The sequence below is a fragment of the Cenococcum geophilum genome (assembly GCF_001692895.1).
Source record: "Cenococcum geophilum 1.58 unplaced genomic scaffold K441scaffold_36, whole genome shotgun sequence".
NCBI classification, from domain to species: domain Eukaryota; kingdom Fungi; phylum Ascomycota; class Dothideomycetes; order Gloniales; family Gloniaceae; genus Cenococcum; species Cenococcum geophilum.
Window position 1 is genome coordinate 1,171,586 of NW_027137594.1, and position 22,260 is coordinate 1,193,845.

At 42.2% G+C, this 22,260-nt stretch overlaps 4 protein-coding genes across 4 annotated transcripts; 1 reads left to right on the top strand and 3 right to left on the bottom strand.

Moving 5' to 3' along the window:
- Window positions 1–6,357: 6,357 nt before the first annotated feature.
- Window positions 6,358–6,728, bottom strand: K441DRAFT_664078 (uncharacterized protein). Its single transcript, XM_067649291.1, has one exon. The coding sequence runs from the start codon at window positions 6,669–6,671 to the stop codon at window positions 6,486–6,488; it is 186 nt and encodes a 61-aa protein (XP_067501351.1). The 5' UTR covers window positions 6,672–6,728; the 3' UTR covers window positions 6,358–6,485.
- Window positions 6,729–8,103: 1,375 nt separating this feature from the next.
- K441DRAFT_197137 (protein transport protein SEC61 alpha subunit) lies at window positions 8,104–10,820 on the bottom strand. Its single transcript, XM_067640462.1, has 16 exons — window positions 10,627–10,820; window positions 10,529–10,552; window positions 10,445–10,467; window positions 10,280–10,394; window positions 10,196–10,223; window positions 10,061–10,139; window positions 9,973–10,011; window positions 9,882–9,920; window positions 9,775–9,826; window positions 9,624–9,723; window positions 9,519–9,562; window positions 9,388–9,462; window positions 9,168–9,339; window positions 9,049–9,120; window positions 8,493–8,975; window positions 8,104–8,418 (listed from the first exon to the last, which is right to left on the bottom strand). The coding sequence occupies exons 1-16, from the start codon at window positions 10,634–10,636 to the stop codon at window positions 8,346–8,348; spliced, it is 1,428 nt and encodes a 475-aa protein (XP_067501352.1). The 5' UTR covers window positions 10,637–10,820; the 3' UTR covers window positions 8,104–8,345.
- Window positions 10,821–11,025: 205 nt separating this feature from the next.
- K441DRAFT_664081 (uncharacterized protein) lies at window positions 11,026–14,812 on the top strand. The gene has a single exon (XM_067649292.1). The coding sequence runs from the start codon at window positions 11,367–11,369 to the stop codon at window positions 14,619–14,621; it is 3,255 nt and encodes a 1,084-aa protein (XP_067501353.1). The 5' UTR covers window positions 11,026–11,366; the 3' UTR covers window positions 14,622–14,812.
- A 3,608-nt stretch (window positions 14,813–18,420) lies between these two features.
- K441DRAFT_728301 (uncharacterized protein) lies at window positions 18,421–18,780 on the bottom strand (the record flags this gene model as incomplete). Its single annotated transcript, XM_067654176.1, has 1 exon — window positions 18,421–18,780. A coding segment is annotated over one exon (321 nt), but the record flags the coding sequence as incomplete, so codon positions are not given.
- Between the last annotated feature and the right edge of the window lie 3,480 nt (window positions 18,781–22,260).

Genomic DNA, 22,260 nt, shown 5'->3' on the forward strand with positions numbered 1-22,260 from the left:
GTAGGTTACGGATGGTAGTAGGGTTGCATACTTTAAAGATAGCTTTTATAAAGTCCGCGAAGTCTTCCTAGTATTGCTCCCATAGGTCGACGTTTATAAGCTTAAAATATTTATATTTAAGAACTTTGAATTTAATGTAGTTGTTAACGTTAGGTATGGACGTAAGGTCAACTCCCTACCTCTACTTTTCCTAACCTTTATTAACTTGCTTTTTTAGGTCTGCTATACTGTATTGTATAGTGTAGTATATAGTAGGTGGTAGAGGTCTTATAGGGTTTGTAAAAGCGGTTGGCGGGTCCGTAACGGTTCGTAGGAGGGTAAGGGGTTTCCGTAAGGGGTCTTGATAGGTCTATAGTAGTTCGTAAAAAGGTAGGGGGTCTCCATAAGGGGTCTAAAAAGACGTTAAAGGTATTAAAAGAGGGTATAGTAAGAATAGGGGTTTAAGGTTCGAAGGTAGGTTAAGGGTAGGGGTTCCGTATAGGTCTATATTCGCGTCTATAAACTTCCGGTAAACTATACTAAGACTTAAATAAATATATAGAGTTAGAGATAAGTCTATAATCCCCGACTTCCGACCTTCTAGTAGGTTATACTAGGAGTCTAAACAGGTAGTTACTATCGAGTATCGCTCGGGGGGAGGTATCGAGTAATTGCTAATCTATACGCGCTTACTGATTAGTGTTCGTACTAATTTAATAGCACGAGTGAGTTGTATCCCGGGGCACAAAATACGTATAGTATTGTATACTCTTTGGGATGGTGGTGACTGTCGATTCTATTAAGGTAGACTACGTAGTCTATATACTAACACGCCTCCCCCCTAATTAGTCAGCACGTAGGTGGTTAGTACACGAACGCGTATTTACGCGTTTATATACTAGGTGCTGTAATTATATAGTCTCCTTTTACAGCTTATTTGCGGAGGGCCCTTAAGGCGTTAACCGTGCGGTTTATAATTAGAAGGCAGTTAATTAGCCCTATTAGCTTATCTAAGGACTCCTCTATTAGTGCTAGCTTGTTTTACTAGGAGTCTAGCTCCTTAAGGATCTGTAGGTTAAGCTGTTCTAAATAAAGGAGGGCGCGCGTCTAATATTGGGTCTTTAGCTTATCCTAGGGTCCTATATCTTATTCTCTTTAGGTTAGGGTATTAGCTTTAGAGTTTTACTTGCTAGAATAATATATAATTATAAAGAAGAATTAAGAGAATATTTTAGCCTACTAGGCTTATTATCTAGTAAGCTGCTTTATAGTTATAAAGTACTTTAGGGCTTTATAATCTGTATATATTTTAATCCAGAATTTCGTACCTTTAAGCTCTACGCACTATTAAAAAAGTAATTAAATAATAGCTAGTATTTCTTTATTGTGTACTTTATAGTTATATTTAGCTAGGTCTATTATTTTTAAGAAGAAAGCTATAGGGTACTATTTACCGTTTAGATATAACTGTAATAGGATTCCTATTATAACCCTATTAGAGGCATCCGTTTCTAGCATTAATTTAAGGTCTAGGTTATAGTAATAAAGAATTAGGGAAGAGATAAGCCGATCCTTTATCTCTTTAAAGGCTTCTATATAGCTATTATTAAAGATAAAAGGTATATCCTTCCTAGTTAGTTATATAAGAGGTTTTACTATAATTCTATAGTTATAAATAAACTAGTAGTAGAAGTTATAAAAACTAAGAAAGGATTAGATTTCTTTTACTATATAAGGGGGCTTCTAGTTACGGATTACCTTTACCTTCTTAGGGTTAACCTTAATTCCTTCTATAGTTATAATAAACCTAAGGTATTTTATACGTTTTACCCTAAACTCGCATTTCTTAATATTAACTTATAAGCCCGCGTTCTGTAGTTTCTCTAGGACCTTCTTAATATAAACTTAATACTTAAGTTCGTTATCTAAGTATATAAAAATGTCGTCTAGGTATACCATACAGAATTCGTCAAGGTAATTAAAAAGAACGTTATTTATATACCTTTAGTACGTAGCCGGTCCATTTATTAGTCTAAAAGGAAGAACTTTATATTTATAGGAACTATAATAGGTACGGAATGTTGTTAAATCTTTAGATATAGAGTTTATCCTAATTTAGTAAAAAGCTTAGCGGATATTAAGTTTAGTAAAGATCTTTACCTAGCTTAGATATATAAGGGTCTTATTAATTAAAGGAATAGGATACCGGTTCTTTTAAGTAATAGCGTTTAGCTTTTAATAGTCAATATAAAAACAAAGGCCTCTATTTAGCTTTTTTATAAATAGAATAGGGGAAGTAAAAGGGGCTTAACTTAGCTTGATAAACCCTTTATCTAGGTTATTAATTAAGTACTACTTTATTACTTTTAGCTTATCCATTAATTAATAGTAGAGGGGGCTATAGCTTAGCGAGTTATTAGCTTTTAATTAAATCTTATAATTATATATCCGGTAGGGGGGTAACTTATCTAAGGCTGCCTTTAAGAATGCATCCTTATAGTCTATATAAATAGTAGGAAGAAGGCGTTTAACTAATTCCTTATTAGTTTCCTTAGCTAGCCTTTCCTCTCTATTATTAATAATTCGGTTAATCTTATATAGGCTTATTATAAAGACCTTATTGTCCTTCCGGTATATATTAAAGTGGAACACTATAGCGCTAATTACGGCAATATTTATAGTAGGGGGGTTGCCTAATAATAGGTGCGTATATAACTTTAGGGACTTCTAGGGTACTAGTGTTATTATTACTCCTTTTAGCTCCTATTATATCTTTTAAAGGTTATCCCTTATATCCTATTAATATATTCTTTTCTATACCGGTTAAATCTATACAATTTAGATGTTATCTATATTACTATCTATCCTACTTCTGTATATAGAGTCCTCTTTAAATATAGCGCTTTAGGAGAGTATCTATATTACTATCTATCCTACTTCTGTATATAGAGTCCTCTTTAAATATAGCGCTTTAGGAGAGTATCTTTATTAGTATAAAGTTCTTTCTAGCTTTATAGCGGGCGTCTTCTTAGATAAAGGCTAGGTTATAGGCTCAGACATCCTACTAGTAGGTAGGGTTAGCCCTTACGGCTAGTGTCTTATAGTTAGTTTAGATCTTCCTAATAAAGGAGGGCAACCTCGGTCTATCCTCTAGCTAGATAACCCGTCTTTATTACACGTTTAACTAAATATTAAAATAGGATATCTATTTTCGTCTAAGGATTATATTATAGGACTCTAGGTTTAGGATATAAAAGGGGATACTATATTAGTATTATCCGTTAAGAGCGATATATAACTTTAAGATGTAGGTAATAGGCTGACTGGCTTGGCTATTATAGCCTTTTACCTAAATAGGCTTCTCTAGTTGGATGGCTTCTATATTTAGAAACTTGGCAACATTATTTATATAGGTAGTATTTATAAAGGTAAAGCTATTTGCTCTAGTGTTAATAAAGGCAGTTATATTAACTCTATATCTATTTTAAAATACTATATATAGAACTATAAAATGCTTTCCACCTATTAACTAACTAAGATTAATCTCTTTAAGATTAATAGGGTACCCTAGGGGGGAGTCTTTTCTTAGGGTTTTTTTTCCTAACTTATTAGACGTCTCTCCTTCCTCTATCTCCTTAATATTACCTATATCTTTTAGCTCTAGGTAGGACAAGATAAAGTAACCCTATTTATTATAGTTGTAGTATATAGCTAAGGTAGGGTTAATTAGAGTATTGTAGTAAATACTAGTTAATAGCGTAGTACGTAACTAGTTGGGTAAGGCTTGCTAGTATATAGTTATAACCGCCTTTAGTATAAGAGTAGTTATAACTTATCTTCTTACTCTAGCTTTTATAGGTATAGCTAGTAAGTTCTAATTATTATGGAGTTGCTTCTACTAATTAAGGTAGGCGTTAATCCGCTTTAGTTTTAAGTCTAATAATAGGTAATAAGCTGTAAGTCTTTTATGGGTTAGTAGGTTATCTAAGGTTATAGTAATCTTTTCTTATAGCTAGATTGTTAGCTTATTATATAGGTCTAATTAGTAGTTCTTAAGGGGAACCTAGCCTTCTCCTATAAGGTATAGGAATTAAGTTTAAAATTTAGTAAAGGGTTAGTTTAGTTTTATTATTAGGCGATTATAGTTATAATGGGCATCTTATACTTTATTTAGGTTAATATAGATAGCCGCTAGGTACCGTATTATCTTATTAATAGATATAAATTAGATAGGGGAGTCGTCCTTAAACTTAGCTTAAAGGTGCCGTTAGGCGTCCCTAGTAGTTCAACTAAAGAGGTAAAGTATTTTAGCTTTTTTAAAAAGGAAATAGTTATAGTTAACGCAGAGCTTTCCTTATACTTAAATCCTCTAATTCTTAAAGGTAGGGTCTATCCCATTAGATAGTAGTAGGGGGTTAAAGAGCTTAATGGACTTTAACTACTTTATTATTATATCCGTACTCTCTAGTATATTATATTTAGTAGAGTAAATAGGTCAGCTAGGGCTTTAAAAAGGGGAAGTTAGGCTATTTTATAGGGCCGCGAGGCTTTTTAGGATCTCTTATAGGGTTTCTTATATATTTCTCACTTTAAGACAATTAGCTTCCTAGCTAGCTATAAGGGCGTAAATCTACTCGCGTATATTTACGATATTATTATTATCTTCAATTTCTAATCCTAATTAGATCTTAGGTTCTTCTTAGGTAAAGGCAGCTCTCTTAAATAAGCTTACTTTAAGTGCCATCATTAGCTTCCTAAGGTTCGTCGGTATTATATGCTTTAGTTTTAATTCCGGGGGTATAGGTCTAGTCCTATCTAGCTTATAAGGTGGGATATTATCTAGGCCTTCCCAGGTAATATAGAGTTGTTTTAGTGTCTAAGTATAGTGCGTTAATGCGTCGTTGTAGACGAAGTTTCTTTAGGGTGGGATATTATTAAGGCCTTCCCAGGCGAGGTAGGGTAAGCTTAGTATAATGTTATAGCTCGTATAAATGCCTCTAAACCAAAGCTTATAGAATGCTGTATTATAAAGATACTAAGCTAAAAAGAAGGAAAAGGGGTCGCTAGGACTGATGTAAACAAATATATAGGGTAAGCCGCTAAGGCGCTAGCTTTGGGCGGGCCAATCGCAGGTCGGCAGAATATAGCAGAATTTGGCAGGTAACGTGCGATAGCGCCGTTACAATAGGCACCTTATAGAAAGCCGTCGCGCTAGGGTAGGAAGGTCCCTTTAATAGTAAAAGATTACGATAATATAAACCTTTAGGTAAAATAGCTAAATAAGCCCTAATACCTAAATGCTCTAAAAGCTTAAAGACTCTTATATACCTATAGTTACAGCTAAGGAAAATATAGACACCCTCTATAACGGTTATAATACTACTAAAAAGTAACTAGAACCCCTTTAGCCCCACCTAAGCCAATTAGAAGATTAAGCGCTAGAGGTAACTTTAAGATCTTCCCCTAAGCTAGAAATGCTAGAGAAATATACTAATATATTTAACTAGGGACCTAACTAAAACCCTCCCAAAAGACCACTATCCTATAATTAGTATAATAAAAGGACACTATATATAAGCATAGCTTTTTGCGCAGACTTATAAGCACTAGGTTTAAAATCTATAATGGCTATTTATAAATTACTTAGTTTGGTCTATATTGATTGGCTCGTTATAGAGAAAATAGGTCGGTAAGTTGGAGAGTTAATGTAAGAGTACATATATTAGATCCCGCCGCGCTTGCGATTAATATCGCAAGCACTCCGTGTCTTTTTGGCCGAATGGCGACGTTAGGGCGGGAAACGTTACAGTTGATTTTAGTGTGGTGACCGAGTTCGGGAGGCGATCGAGTTCCGGGGGTCCGAGCTTATACGAGCCGCGGCTCTCTTATATAGCGACGCGTTTTACTAAATTTATTAACATTAAGCCTTTATTTTTTTTATATCCATTATATTATACTATATATAATACTACGTATATAGCCTCTAAGCTATAGCGCTATAGTTCTATATATATAAATCCTTTCTAGGCAGCTTAATATATATTAGTAGCTATATCTTAATATTTATAATTCCTTAGTAAAATACTAAGTTACTATAACTACTAGGTAGTAGGAAAACGGTAGAAAAAACTATAAGAAATCCTAATACCTATCCCTATTCTTTTGCAATTTATTTCTATTTTTTTACTCTTTTACTAATATCCTAGTAGGAGTTACCTCCTTCTAAAATCCTATTTGTTTTATTTATTCTTCTATAAAACCTTCTATGCTAGTACTACGTACCAGTTTAGCTGCTTTAAGAGTCTCGCAGTCTTTACTATTAGCAAAGTGTTTTTCTTTACAATTAATGTAAAGAGAGGTAGTATGCTTATAAGGCTTGCCCATTGTTATATAGGTAGGACAGGCGTTATCTTTAGCCTTTATTGGTTATACTAGATTTCGATTACCGTCAAAGCTTTAAAACCAATCCAGATAGAGCTAATCAAGTTGGATAAACCGGATCTACTTTAGATTTTGGTTTGTCCGAACCAACCGAGATAGATCCAATCCAATTGCGTCACTGGCTGCGCGCAGGCCGCATCCAATGGCTTTGAGTATGTGTGGATAGACACGTGCTGCGTTGACGAATCTAGTAGCGCGGAGCTCTCGGAAGCCATCAACTCCATGTACCGCTGGTACCGGAATGCGGCCATACGCTATGCTTACCTATCGGACGTGCCAGCGCACGACGCAGAAATAGACCCCCCCCCCCAAAAAAAAGCCAGTGGTTCACAAGATGGTGCCCACTGCAGGAACTCCTTGCGCCTGAGTACATCGTATTCTACGGCGCGGGATGGGCGGAGATCGGGACGAAAGCGAGTTTAAAGGAGACTATCTCCCAGATCACGGACATCCAGATTTCTGCTCTATTGCTGGGTCGGGGGACGACCAATTCAGTATAGCACAGAAAATGTCCTGGGCCTTTAAGAGGAAAACGACTAGAGTTGAGGACATGGCCTACTCCCTTATTGGTATTTTCGGAGTAAATATCCCACTGCTGTACGGCGAAGGGGAGAAGGCTTTCAATAGACTGCGGCTCGAGATTCTCAGCTCGTCGCAAGACACGGCCACCTTTGCGTGGACCGCGCGCGGCACTTCCGATTCCGCGTTTGAGGGGAGAAGGTCCTGTAAGGCTGATAGGGGCTTGCTCGCCCATTCACCTGTAGAATTCTCTGAATGTCGTGATATCATATGGGTTGGTGGTGAAAGTAGCGGTGGAAAGCTAGCTTCAATGACCGCTATGGGATTGCGGTTAGAGATGTGCCTTGCAGAAGAAAAATCTACGGGGACGTCTGTTGGGGAACGAAAAGTTCCGGATGCAGGCCTCCGTCTCGCAGTCACACCGGAGAGGCTAAGCGGGAATCGGTATTGCAGAGTCGATTACGAGACTGTCCGAACAGTACAACTCGACTGCATAGCGGATTCTGCGGAATCATTAACAAAGCCGGACTACAAGAGAATTGTGTTAGCGGACGGCTCCACTATGCCTATCGAAAAGATAATTATTTTTGTCAGAGAAGCAAGTAGTTAGAAGAGAATGTCGGTGAAATTAGACTTTACAGTCACAAAGGTCTTATCGCGGAAACCGATTTTTCAGACAGACATCCACCCTGTGGATTACTGGCGCTTCGGGGACGGGTCTAACTTCGACACCTACGCTCACCAGATGGGCCAGCCACGGATGAGGTCTGGTCTTAGAACGCGCCATGGAGGAGCCGTAATATATCAAAACAGCAACAGAAGCTTTCGTACTTATTCTGAGGCGTATCTACACGAACGTAAAGGACGTGGCTTTAACACGCAACTTTCAGTACTCTCTCATCGCGGCGCAGATTATAGCTGAACCTGATTGTGTGGATTAGATTTGCGTTTGCTTGCTGGGGGGAAAGTCGGTGTGTGGCCATGAAAAGAGAACGTGTTGCAGGCGACCTGATCTATGCCGTAGAAATCTCAGTGGTATGACAACAGCGGAAGATGAGATATTAATAAAGCTTGGAACACTAATGCCCAAATTTCTTCCGGTTTATTTGCTGGGTTCCCCGTACATAGAATTAGCTGGACAATTCCTGCTAGGGAGAAAAAGGGACCGAAGGGTATTCCAAGTTATATGGCTGTTAATTCCCTTACGCTAGCTTTACTTTTGGATTCGTACTTCTGTCTGGTTGCAGTACAACCTTGAACCAGATCCGTCCCAACAGTTTTTGGTCAACGCGTTCCTAAGGCACGATCTCCGCATGATGTAACAACTCACTTATGGTCACGTCTCCTCATCTCTAGCAGCATACAGCTCATGAAAAGTTCATGATTTTAGCAGGTAGCGTTCGCTATCACATAACCATGCCCTTCAAGCTGGCCATATCCCCTTCTTTGGTGGTAATTTCGAAATAGCTGTAGATGATTCTAGGATCGAATTGTTAGTAACTTTCGGGGTCCAGAAGTCCTTTAGGGTGATTCTAGAATTTTGAACGACTTACGTCACAGCCATCAGAATGCCTGTGCCACTTCCCAAAGCACCTAGTAGGTCGCTGGTTACGGAAAGTGCTCCGATGCAAGCTCCACCAAACGCCGCCGCAGTAGGGATGACCCTCTTGAGCTCTTTATACATGCTCTCTTCACGGTGGCCCGCTATGACTAGACCTTGTTCTTTAAGCTGCTTCGCGACATCTCGAGGGGATGATCCAGACACCTCTATCCACGTCTTTGAGAACATAGCACAAGCAACAAGCATGAAGGTAAAGTAGGCAGCAGTGTGAAGAGGTTGAAGCAGAGCGTCACTGAAAGATAGTGGCGGTGACATGTAGTAGGCAATCCCGGAGGCAGCGTGTAGTTGGCCGGAACCTTCCGTAATTTCCCACACACCAAGTAGGCGGACAAGGACGTTGTCGGAGAAGCGGGAGAACAGCGCTTGGGAAATCATGAAAATATTTGATGAGAGAGCACTTTGGAGCATAATGGGCCTGAGGAGGATTAGCATATGCACATCAAGGTGATTTAGGAACATGCATTTTTTAGAAAATCGCCGAAACTCACATATTGGATGTGTAAAACAGGCGGACCGGGTAAGAACCCCGCATGCCACGCTGACGGGATGACTTGACCGGGCTAATCACGATTAGTGCGTTTTATCAACAATATATGATGCACCTTACATTTCGACGCGGAATCCTTGAAGGTAGATGACAATAGCAAAGACCAGGACAGTGCTCATCAGCTGCATAATGTTTGGCAGGTTTTGTCGATAAAATGCTTCGCGGAGTGCGATTTGTTTGTTGGGCCAAGTCAAGAGGAGATGGACCAGCGCGACAATGGCTCCTTCGAACTCTGGAAAATGTTAGGGGATGGCAGGATAAGAGGAACGGAATAGCCTACCCGGCCCTCGTCCTGTGTTGATGGTGGTGGGACTGAAAGCTTTCCATACGATTGACTCACAGATATTTGTGGCAACTACAAAAATGTCAGTGTCTTGCATCCCGAAATTAGAATAATTACGAAAGACTTACTGAATAAAGAAATACCACTGCCAAGACCATAACCCTTTTGAAGTCTACAGATAGGAGATATATTAGAAATACTGCTTCTCCGAAAACAGTTCAAATACAGCTCACAATTCATCGAGTAAAATTACGATCAAACCCGCAATCATCAATTGGACGACGAGCAAAACACAGACACCCGCACCTAGTTCGGTAGGGCGTCCATATGTGCCTAGGGGAGCCGTTAATAAATGCGGAAGCAACAGAAGTAGATTCTTGCTACCTGTTATTACCATGACAGAAGCTTGGCCGAAAGATATAACCAGGCTGAGGAGCTAATAACACTGAGTAAGGTGCAACACGGACAGGAGATAAGCGCAAGTGGCAAACCTTTTGGGCAGTTTGATAAAGCTCACGGTCCGTTTTTAGCTATTGCAGGTGTCAGAAATGCCATGTAAAGCTGAGGTCGCTCGTAGCCTACGTCCAAGTTGACATCGATCGAGTGTGTACCGGCCAGGAGCTGGAGTGCATTAATTCTGACTATCGCCAAGCATGGCGTTGAATGTTACCTGGAAAACCATGCCTGACGAAATAATGGGTGTAATACCAAGCTCCATCAATGTCCCTCGGTTACTAGCCATCATCATTCTTGGAATATTATTAATTCGATGCCACGCTACTTAAGTCTAAGCAGGTGTGCTTGCCTTAGCCACATTACCGGATCCGATGAGTCTGAGTGAGCATGGTCAGTCTCCCAAATGCTTGTGTAGCACATCGCCTTCACTTGCCTGAGGACACAATGCCATAGAGGGGCATTTGGCTCATGACTAAGAAAATCAATAGTGTCAAAGCCGTCCACATCAACTTCTGATTGAATACAATCTTTGTTTCGGGAGCAGCGACCTAGTGGGGTGTCAATGCGTGGACATGGATGCGACTGGAGTTCGACGTACCTCGGGGAGGAAAGGCGTGAAGGCTTGCAAATGGTATTTAGTTCCTAGTCGCAATAGTGTTGGGTATGCGTGGAGTGCACTCACGCTTGACGATATCGAGAAATCGGACTAAAGATAGAAGAGGGTATCAGCATATAGTTTAATTGAGTTTCGGAGCAGTAAAGATATTAATAAAAACTTACAGCCGCTCATGATTGCGATATTGTGCGAATTGAAAGATCCCTTGAAAAAGAATTCAGAAGGATTCTAGTAGTGAGAGTTAAAGCATGAAGGAAGAAGATTACAAGGAGTATCGTAAGTGCAGCAAAGAGCAGTGGTAGTGGTGTGTAGAGTCAGCGGCTGCCTAGGTGGATGGAGCTGTTGACACAATATGCAGACGATTCTGGGTACGACTCCTCCGTGTCCCGCTAGCTATCATTCTCCCAGGGTCTGCCCGCCTTCACGTGACTTTTGCGGAGGAATGATAATGCGGAGGAGCCCCAGACTCCGGGGTTTCTTTTTGCCGAAGCGAGGGATTTCTTTATGCCGGGGATGCGGATTGCGATGGATTGCGTGCTCGACTCTGCACCCAAGGTTTTCGAGGCGATTGCCTGTCGTCGCTGCCACCACCTGCAGAGCTAATATGGAGCCCCAAACTTTTGCCCATAAGGCCCAATGGCCGTCTTTGATTAAGAATCCGCGTCTAGAACTTTGCGATTTTATCTATTATTACCTCTTGGTCCCCGACATCACCCTGTCATACCTTCAACCGTCAAATTATTCCCTCTTCCTTTTCCCTCCTCCTTTCCTTCACTCCTCCCTTCCTACGCCAAATAGTGTAGAGCGTTTGCGAGCTCTCATCACTACCGCTTCTGCGGACTGCCACCATCTGCGCATTCCCTAAATCGTTCTCGTTGCGTCTTCCATTCCCCCATTTTCCGCCATGCATCTGCAGCAATCCCAATCCGCGGGACCTGGCGTTACCGAGGATGCCGTGAAACCTCCCAAGCAGTTCGCGGAGCAGTCCTCGAGCTTGCCGTTCGGCCAGGAGCTCTCTCTGTCCTCAATTAGCGGGCCTACCTACTTGACTGCTCAGGCTCTTGTCCAACAAGTCGCCTATACGCTTTCCGACAGGATATTTACATATTCGTTGGAATCATTCGATCTGGATGCCGCTGCCAAGCTTTGGGTCTCAAGGAAAGAGAAGAATGCTTTCGGATATAGAACTGGTGTGTCATTTATGGAGACGCGAACTGGTGCAGCTTCAATTGCTCTTGGGTACATGTTTTCTAAGGACTTCGACCTCGCCAAACGCCACATTCCACAAGCTATTATTGCTTCTTCCTCCACGTTACACCATCTCCGCCCCGCTCTCGACCAACTGTCTTTGCTGTACTCGGTAGCCAACCCTCTCATCGCCCATATTGCTGCTGTGGACTATACCGAAACCTCTGCAACCGGTCTCGTCACGGATTACATATCGTCCTTGACTCTCGCAGATGACTTAGGATTGGGACTCGTGTCAAGCGCCTCCGTATTTGAAGTACAGCACATGTCCCTTTTTGCCACTCTGCTATCTAGCGTAGTTCCTACTATTCACACGTATGATGGCATCAGTGTCGGCAGAGAAACCACCAGAATCATAGATGTTCTGGACCAGGCTGGGCTCTACAACAACTATCAGGCCATCCTGAAGGCTACTTCAGGCCCGGAGAAGAAGCACAGCGATAATGAAGGACGAGTAGTCCGCCTCCTAAACGCATTCAATGACGAATTAGGAACCGATTATGAACTCTTCGAGTACTATGGGCATCAGTCACCAGAATCCGTCTTAGTCGTGTTTGGCACAGTGGAGGCATCCTTGGCTGCGCAAGTTGCGTCCGCTCTTGCCAAGGACGGGGATAAGCTTGGCGTGATCAACGTCCGTGTCTACCGACCGTTCGTGGAAGAGGCGTTCATTCAGACACTGCCGAAATCTACTCAAACGATTGCAGTTCTGGGTCAAGTCAAGGGTGAAGCTGCCGTGTTTGACAATGCAGTCTATTCCCAATTATACTCAGATGTCTTGGCAGCTGTACAGTTCTCCCTGGAACACCCGTCTGCAGTCGTTACGGATATCAAATATTCTAGGGAACAGGTCTGGACGCCCAGTAACATCCTTGACGTATTCCAACAAGTGTGCGGTGAAAATACGCAGTCGGAAGAAGTGCGATCGTACGTGGACATCCTGGACAGCTCTACTGTTCGGCAATACAGCTTCTGGGACGTCGATGAATCCCCGGCTGCCTATGCACCGATAGTGCTTGGCAAGCTTTTGTCATTGGATTCGTCAAATAACGTGTTGCTCCGTTCTGGTCACGACAACTTGGTTCAAGGGGGTGTTGTCCGGACCAACATTCGGAGCTCCAGCTATACGATTGAGGCTCCATACTCTGTCGAGCAAGCCGATGTGACGTTCATCGGAGAGGAGAAACTCCTCAAGGAATTCGACGTGCTAAATAGTGTCAAGGCCGACAGCTCCTTAATCGTTAAACTTCCTGGAGCCAAGGATGAGGACCTTGAGAACAGGCTCTCTCCAGCTCTACGCAAAGCTATCTTCACGAAGGGAGTTGAGGTCTTCGTATTGGATCCCTCTCTCTCGGGGAAGGTTTCTGAAGATCCTAGCCTCGAGACTTACCTTACCCAATTAGCCTTCTTGAAGGTCGCTAGAGAGGATATTCTCTCGTCTGGTCTTGGAAAGCTTACTACAATCAATGGGAGCTCTGAAATGTTCAAGAACCTTGTTCTCGACCTTGAGACAGCTCTTCACGAGATAGAGGTACCAGAGTCATGGTCAACTACAGAACTGGAAATTGAGCATGTGTCGCTTTCGACCGACATCAATGTAAACAGCTTTTCCGCTTTTGATCGTACCGAGCCAGAACCACCAACTCTACTCAAGTCTTGGATTGTCGCAGCTAAAGGCCTTGCCTTCAAAGAAGCGTACGGAACGAAGACAGCCCTTCGACCAGATCTGGGTATCGAGACAACAGTCGCATATGTGAAAGAACATCGCCGACTTACCCCATTGACATACGATCGAAACATCTTCCATATCGAGTTTGACCTTACTGGCTCCAGTCTTACCTACGCCATCGGAGAAGCGCTAGGTATTCACGCAGAAAACGACAAGGTGGAGGTAGAAGAATTCATCAAGTGGTACAGACTGAACCCCGACGAAATTGTCGAAGTACCGTCTCGGGAGGACCCCAACATTCTCGAAAACCGCACCGTTTACCAGTCACTGATTCAGAACGTTGACATATTCGGTCGTCCCCTCAAGCGTTTCTACGAAGCACTCTCCGCCTTCGCAGATGACGAGAATGAGAAGAAAACTCTCCTTGCCCTCGCTGGGCCGGAAGGTGTAACGGAGTTCAAACGTCGTGCGGAAGTTGACACTATTACCTATGCTGACATTCTCCTCGAATTCCCTTCTGCTCATCCTTCATTCCACGACATCGCCCGCATCGTTAGCCCCATGAAACGCCGTGAATACTCCATTGCCTCGTCCCAGCACGTAACGCCTAATTCGGTTGCCCTCCTCATCGTAGCAGTCAACTGGGTCGACCCTAAAGGCCGCGATCGCTTCGGTCAGGCTACTCGCTACCTCAACGGTCTCAAAGTTGGCACACCCGTCACTGTGTCAGTCAAGCCATCCGTCATGAAGCTGCCCACTCAGACCACCGCCCCAATTATCATGGCTGGTCTTGGCACCGGTCTCGCTCCCTTCCGCGCCTTCGTACAAGAGCGTGCATATCAGAAGCAGCAAGGCCGCGAAATCGGCGAGGTGTTGCTGTACATGGGCTCGCGCCACCAGCGCGAAGAGTACCTTTATGGCGAGGAGTGGGAAGCGTACCAAGACGCCGGCATCATCACGCTGCTCGGACGTGCATTCAGCAGAGATCAACCGCAGAAGATCTATATCCAGGATCGCATGCGCCAGACACTAGGTGATATTCGTAAAGCGTACCTGAGAGACGAAGGCAGCTTTTATCTCTGTGGTCCGACGTGGCCCGTGCCTGATGTTACTGAGGTGTTGCAGGAGGCCGTGGAGATGGAGCATGCTGCAAAGTATGGAAAGGGTGGCAAGAAGGTTGACTCGAGGAGAGAGATTGAGACGCTGAAAGAGGCGCAGAGGTATGTCTTGGAGGTTTATTAGAGGGAGCTATGTGCATGGGGTTTTAGAGAGAAGGTGGGTGTATGGTAGACAAATAGTATCCGGTGCGTAGAAGCGGCTTTGCCCAGCAATATCCGTTTCTGTAAATCAGATGTAAAATGCTTTCATATAAACACCTAATTCCAACAAATATATCTATTGAAGCGTTAATAGAAAACCACCCGAACCCTTACACTACTCAACCTCCTTCCCGCCCTTTTCAGGGCCCTAACCTTCTCAGTATCACTCATCTCAACCGTCACCGGATTCGTAGCTTGCTGCCCCAGCTGCGCACCCTGCGCACCCCACGGCGTCTCCCGGTTAAGCCCCACACCAGCACTCCCATACCATACTGCGTTTGCGGCGCACCCGGTCCATAGAGTACCTGCATCGACGGACTACTCACAGCACTCAGATTCAAATAGAACAAGCTCGCCGCATTCAGCACCCTCCGCTGCCGTAGCCGCATCCTCGCAATCACCACAATCTCGCGCATCACCGGCACTGTCTGCGCGTACGCTCGTTGTACACCATCCCCCGCCACCGCCCCTGCCCCCGCACACGTGCCAAATACATCCCGCACACCCGCTCTTCCCGCACTACGCCTTGCGGCGCTAGCAGCTCCCGAGCCCCCAGTCTCTGATCGCCTCCTCAAAGCACGCTTCACAAGCGTACATCTCTCCAGACGGCCCGGCGCTCTGCAGGACGTACCACACGCGGCTCTGCGGGCTCGGTGCCGGCGCAGAGCGGGAGGGGCGAGGCGCCGCACGAAGGCGGCGAAATTGGGGGGTGTTGATTGCGGCGGCGAAGCCGCGCATCCAGGTGCGCCAGGGTGGGGCCGCGGGATTTAAGGCGCAGAGGCGGGGTGTGGCGGGGTGTGGCGGGTTGCTGGTGCTGGTGGTGCTGGGGCTGCTGCCGGGGCTGGAAATGGTGTGTTAGGTTCAGGGCGGCGATGAGCCCCGTGTGGCGTGTTTGGCAGATGGAAAAGTCCCCGCCGGTGATGCCGTGGGCGGTACAGAGGGAGTTAGTGGCGAAGGCTTGGGAGATGATGTGCAGTGTTCTTAAGGCTCCGGGTAACTTAGTAGTAGTATAATTTAGTTATGTGACTAAGGTGTTTGCGTTTATCTCTACTGTAAAGCGAACGCCATATAGGTATACGCGATACTTCTTTAACACATACAGCAACGCCCGACATTTAAGCTTCCCTCAGCTATATTTCTATTCCGCTTAAGACTAGATACCGCTCTTATATTAATATCGGTGACAATGACCTCACATATCTAGTTGTATAAGGCCGCATCCCCATCTATTCTTATATCCGTTAACGGTAAGAATAATCGTCAGGAAAACGGGAGAGTAGTAGGGGCTAGCCCGGGGTCATTTTAGCTGGATCCGCTGATCTGCTTATGTACACTTCTTTACGCTAGCCCGGGGCCCTATTAGCAATATTAGCAATATTATTTTTAAAAATTATAATATACCCTCCCACCATAATAGTTATAATAGCTATAATATATCCTATAACTGCAATATTTATATAAAAATAATAATCAAATTTCAAATTTCAAATTTGGGTATTAAGCAATTAATTAAGATAAGCGGGAAGCCTCTCATAGAGGCTCCAAATCGTCAATTGGCGGTGTTCCTGACGATCCACCGGCCGCGTACTGATTTCCTAACTAGGCCTAGCACCCGCCTGCCCGCCTGCCCGCCCTCCTACCTATCTACGCCTACCCGTCCGTGCCTACCTATCCATGCCTACTTATCTACGCCTACCGTCCGTATCCGTCTATAGTATCTAATTCAATTCGGGGGAGAGGTCGGCCCGATCAAAGGCTCTAATTAATTCAATTGATCGATTGATTGTATTGGTTCGAATTGTTCTCTATAGGCGTTAGCTGGCTGTACGTTCGAACGGTGGTCGTTTGGGGTACCTCCCTAGGAAGCCTTGATTCGATTCGATTCGGTGGCGGGCTGATATCGAAGCTCTGGTTCGATTCGATCGATCGATCGAATCGTTCGTGATGTTCGCTGGCTGGTTGTTGGAACGGTCGTCGTCTGGTTCTGGTAACGGTCGTCTGGTTCTGGCCACAGTCCTCTGCTGGCTGCCGTTCTAGTGCCTCCCTAGGTAGAGAGAATGTAAGGAAGGAAGGGTAAAAAGTAAGGTGGCATTTAGGTGTACAAGGGGTATGCAAAGGCACGTGTAGAGGCTATTGGGAATATAGTGGGGACCCGATGGGCTAGGAGGACGATTTGGATAACTAGGAAAATCAAAGTTCTACTAAGGGTCTGCTAGGAAGCCTGCTAGGAGCCTACTAGGAGGCCTTTAGGGTCTTAATACCCTAATCGCAATAAATGTAATAATGTCGATCTAGGTCGGGTTTTGAAACGGGTTTCCTTACCACCGTCTTACTACTGTCTCGGTCACCGACGTAGTCTACTGTCCCTTTTTCTTATGTATACATAGAGGCTATAGAGCCACATTCAATAGACAGAGTCCTCATTCTTTACTTACTCATCGGTGCACGGACTACCGATCGACAAATAATAATAACAATATTTATTTCATAACTATAAGCTGGCTTATTGCTGCAATATATATAGTATTATACTCTTTTAGCTAGAGCAGTGCTAGCGCATACTCTAAGGTTTAGTTAATATGGCGGAAAGCTAGCCCTAGGCCCTAAATATACTTTTAGCAAAACTAAATTTTCTACGCCACTCCCCGTTTTCCTAACGTTAGTTTAACGTAAGTGATAGGGTTATGACGGCGATAGGGTTATGACGGTCGGCTAGTACCGCCTTCCTAATTGGGCTCACGAACACCAAAGTACTACCGAATGCCCGATTGTGGGTAAAATACTAGTAAAAGGCATCGCACTGCATCACGATATCACTGAGGTTTATGAAGCCTTAATTTAATATAATAGAGGCTCTGTATTAATATTTTTTGGTGTTTTTAATACCAACTAACATCCTCGTCTATATCCGACACCTCATCGTTGCTTGATCTACCTAGCTCATCGTCTACTTCTTCATCGTCCACTTCCTCATCTGCCTGTGTAGACTGCTGAGAGGCCTCTTTTGCCTTCTTTGCAGCGTCTTGTAGAGCCTTAGAGCGAGCTATAGCCTCTATAGCTACTGCGAAGGAGTCCTCCCATTGCTTCCGCAGTATTGCTAAGGCTTCTGCTTTAAATTTCGCCTCCTCTACTGCTTGAGCAGCTGCTATATAAGCTTCCGTAGTCTTCTTTTTATTTGCTATATTGCCTATAGTTACCAACGCCTTCTGCGCTTTTTTTACCGCCCGATTAGCCTCTTCTAGGTTCCTTTTATGTTGATCTGTAGCCTTTTTAGCCTTTATAGCAGCAGCCTGAGCCTCCTTCCTATCTTAAACTTATGCCTAAACAATTGTAGCTATCTCCTTTTTCTCCTTTTTATGCTGCTATCTAGTATTCCTAGTCCTCTGCTTAGCCTCCTCTACAGCCTCCCTAGCGTTAATAAGTGCTTTGGCCCATTTAGTAGTAAGTACTAATTCGGTAGAAAGTACTACCCGCTTCTTTTTCTTCTTAGCTCTCCTATCTGCAGCGCCGTTGCGAAGCTCTGTGTTTTCTAGCCGCAGTATTTCTATGCCTTCGTCCATTGAATCCATATGGCTTATGAGCTTTCTGATAACAACGTTAATCGCTTTAGTAGTGGTATCTGAGTGACGGATTATATGGCTATACCGAGCTCGATCGGAGTGGCTTTTTAGAGTCTTTGGATATAGAGATAAGGATAAAAGCGTTGGTTTGTTTGGGGGCTGAGGTATACATAGTCGCGCATATGTAAGGCGTTGGAGGACTTAATTGGGGTTAAAAGGAAGAAGGCCTGCAGCTTTAAATGCACTGTTAATTAGTTCGGGTGTATATATTTGAGGCCTAATCTCGCCCAGGATCTGCAGAAAGTAGTCTCTATTAATACCAGTAATACCGCGAGCTGCGTATTTATCGACTTTAGCTAAATATAGGCGCTTAACTACCGAAAAGATGACAAGATCTAGAGGCTGTAGAAAGTGGGTTAAGTAAGGTGGAAGATATATAGGAATAATCTTATACTTCCAGTAGAACTCTATAAACTTAATATTAGTATAAGAGATGTGTCCATTTATAATAAGCAATCGGTAGCTATAGTGTTCGACGTTTGGGGTATTAATTTTAGAGGCCTCCTATGCCTCTGTTTGTTGAGTATAACGCTCAAAATGTTAAAGCTACTTAAGGCCCATTTCTTTATTTAACCAGCCATTCTCCGTTATTCTAATTAAGCACTCGCCTATAGCTTCCTCTGCTATTTCCCATAGTATATTCGTATACTGCTTCCCTTTAAAAATAATAAACGGTAGAATTATCTGTCCATGCATACTAATTGAGTTAATTTAGGTAACCTACTCCCGATTACCGTTAATTGTCTTAAAGTTAATAATTCTGCCTCTTAGTATAACCACCTTTATAGAAAAAGCTAGTCCCATTATATAGCCCGTCTTATCTATATTCCACCTATTAAATTCGCTAATATTATATTGGGTAATAGCGTTGGTATAGTTAGTAAAGAATCTCTAAATAAGGCCGGGATTGTTATTTGCGAGAGCTCGTTCTTAATTAATTAAACGCATATAGCAGTAATAAAGCTTATCCTGCCGTTTTAGGAAGTTATACACCTACTTTATACTAAGAGAGTCGACATAGACGTATTAAGGAAGGTTGGCGTACTCCTGGTAGAGGACTACTGTGGCAATTAATTAAACGGTATTCTGCCAATATGGAAATCCAGTATTTGCAAGATATATAAGGTGTTAAACAATTGCATCTTCGCCAGCAACGGTAATACAATTTTGGTTAGTATGGGCGACTTTATAGGGCTGTTGCTTTCCATTAAGACGGTGTTAAAATGTCTATAGATCTACCCCATAGGCATTTATATAAGTTTCCCGGTCTTTATAGAGCCTAGAATGCCAGGCAATAATAGCGCTCTATATTTTCTCTTCCTTGCTAGGTTATAGGGGCTAGCAGGGCATTATAGTATTAGTAAAAGATTTTTTAATTTGGTCGTAAGCATTTAAAATAAGATAAAGTTGCTGCTATTTTGATTTTGGAACCGGCAATATACTATATTAGGAAAGCGGTAAACTCAATTAGGAAGGCGGTACTAGCCGACCGTTATAACCCTATCGCCGTTATAACCCTATCGCCGTTATAACCCTATTACTTACGTTAGCCCCCTTACTATAATCTAGTTAAACTAATACGGGTATAATAGTAATTATATACTTTAAAGTCTATATAGTAGTTAGAAGATTGGCTCTATCTTAATTATAAAGTCTTCTAGTAATAAATAATAACTTTTAGAAATGCTTAGGCGGACATAACGCCTTTATAGTCTATTTAGTAAATAATCTTTATAACCTTTAACTCTCTTAGATATTATCCCTTTCTATTATAGTAGTAACTAACTACTATAATCTTATTTTTATAGAAATAAGACTTTACGCCTAATATTATACACCTAGCTTATTTTAAATCTTCTATAGTATTAAATTAACTTTTTTATTTAGTTATTATATGTTAGGTTACCTAATATAAGGGATATACTTACCCTATTAAATTCGTAACCTTATAACCTTATAACCTTACGACCTCGCGACCTTAAACCCTACCCCTTACTACTTAAATACTACTCCCTACCTACTGCCTAAATGCCTTCTAACCGCCTATTTTGTACTATGTAACGGCGCTATCATACGTTACCTGCCAAATTCTACTCTGTTCTGCCGACCTATAATTAGCTTACCTAAAGCTAGCACTTTAGCAGTTTACTTTATATATTTATTTATATTAGTCCTAACAACCCCTTTTCCTTCTCCTTAGCTTAGTATCTTTATAAGATGGCATTCTATAAGCTTTAGTTTAGAGGCGTTTATACAAGCCGTTATATTATACTAAGCTCTCCTTATATTGTCTAGGAAAGCCTTAATTAATATCTCACTTAAGAGAAACTTTATCTATAATAACGCGTTAACATATTATACTTAAACACTAAATAACACTATACTGCCTGGGAAGGCCTTAATAATATCCCACTTATATGCTAGATAGGACTAGACCTATACCGCCGGAATTAAAACCGAAGCGTATAATACTAATAGACCCTAGGAAGCTAATAATAGTACCTAAAGCCAGCTTATTTAAGAGAGCTGCCTTTACCTAAGAGGAACCTAAGATCTAATTAGGATTAGAAATTAAAGATAGTAATAACGTTATAGACATACGTGAGTAGATTCGCGCCCTTGCGGCCAGCTAGAAAGCTAATTGTTTTAAAGTAAGAAATATATAAGAGACTCTATAAAAGATTTTAATAAGCCTTACGGCCCTATAAAATAGCCTAGCTTCCCCTTTTTAAAGCCCTAGCCAACCTATTTACTCTACTAAATATAATATACTAGGGAGTATAGATATAATAATAAAGTAATTAAAGTCCGTTAAGCTTCCTAACCCTTAACCCCTATCTAATAGAATAAACCCTATCTTTAAGAATTAGAGGATCTAAGTATAAGGAAAACTCCGCGTTAACTATAACTATTTCCCCTCTAAAGAAGTTAAGATACTTTACCTCTTTAGTTAAACTATAGGAGATGCCTAACGTTACCTTTAAGCTAAATTTAAGGATAACTTCCCTGTCCGCTTTATATCTATTAATAAAATGCTATAGTATTTAACCGTTATATATATAAACCCAAATAAAGTACGTGATATATGTTATAACTATAATAGCTTAATAATAAAGTTAAACGAATCCTTTACTAAGTTTTAAACTTAATTCTTACACCTAGTAGGCAAAGGCTAGGTTCCCCTTAAGAACTACTATTTAGACCTATATAATAAGCTAACGGTTTAACTATAAAAGAAGATTGCGGTAGTTTTAGATAACCTACTAACTTACTTAAGATTTACAGTCTAATATTTATTACTAAACTTAGAACTAAAGCAAATTAATACCCGTTCTAATTAACAAAAAAAGGCTTATAGTAGTTAAAACTTATTAACTATACCTATAGAAGCTAGAGTAGGAAGATGTCACGGGACGGGGCAGTGGCTATAAGACGTATGTATTCGAGGAGTCTATAAGATATTACGCGATCGATCATAAGGGTCGAGGGCGTAAGGAGGTGATATACCTACGCGTAGCTGACATAAGCTGTACGCGAGGTGTACGCGAGAGCACGGGGCTCTCCTATGGAGGCCCCTGCGGTAGGGTTCCGTAATACTACCCCCCCTCCTATAGAGGCGGAGCTCCGGCGACGCTGTGGTTACTATATATATATAGAAGGGACACTTAGGGTATAGAAAAGAAGAAAGGGGGGTATTGCTAAAGGCTTAAAACAACGTTATGTAATAAGGCTTGGTATTTAAGAATCCGACTAATTAGATAACTTTAACCGCCGGTTAAAGTTCCTGGATATCTTAACGATATTCCGGTCACGTAATCGCACTTTACCGTAATCTAACGGTAATTTAACGGCAATTTGCCCCTACGTAGTAATATATAACGGTTTAACTCTATAAGGGCTCCTATAGAGGATTAGGTATAAAATCTCTACTTAGGCCCGGTT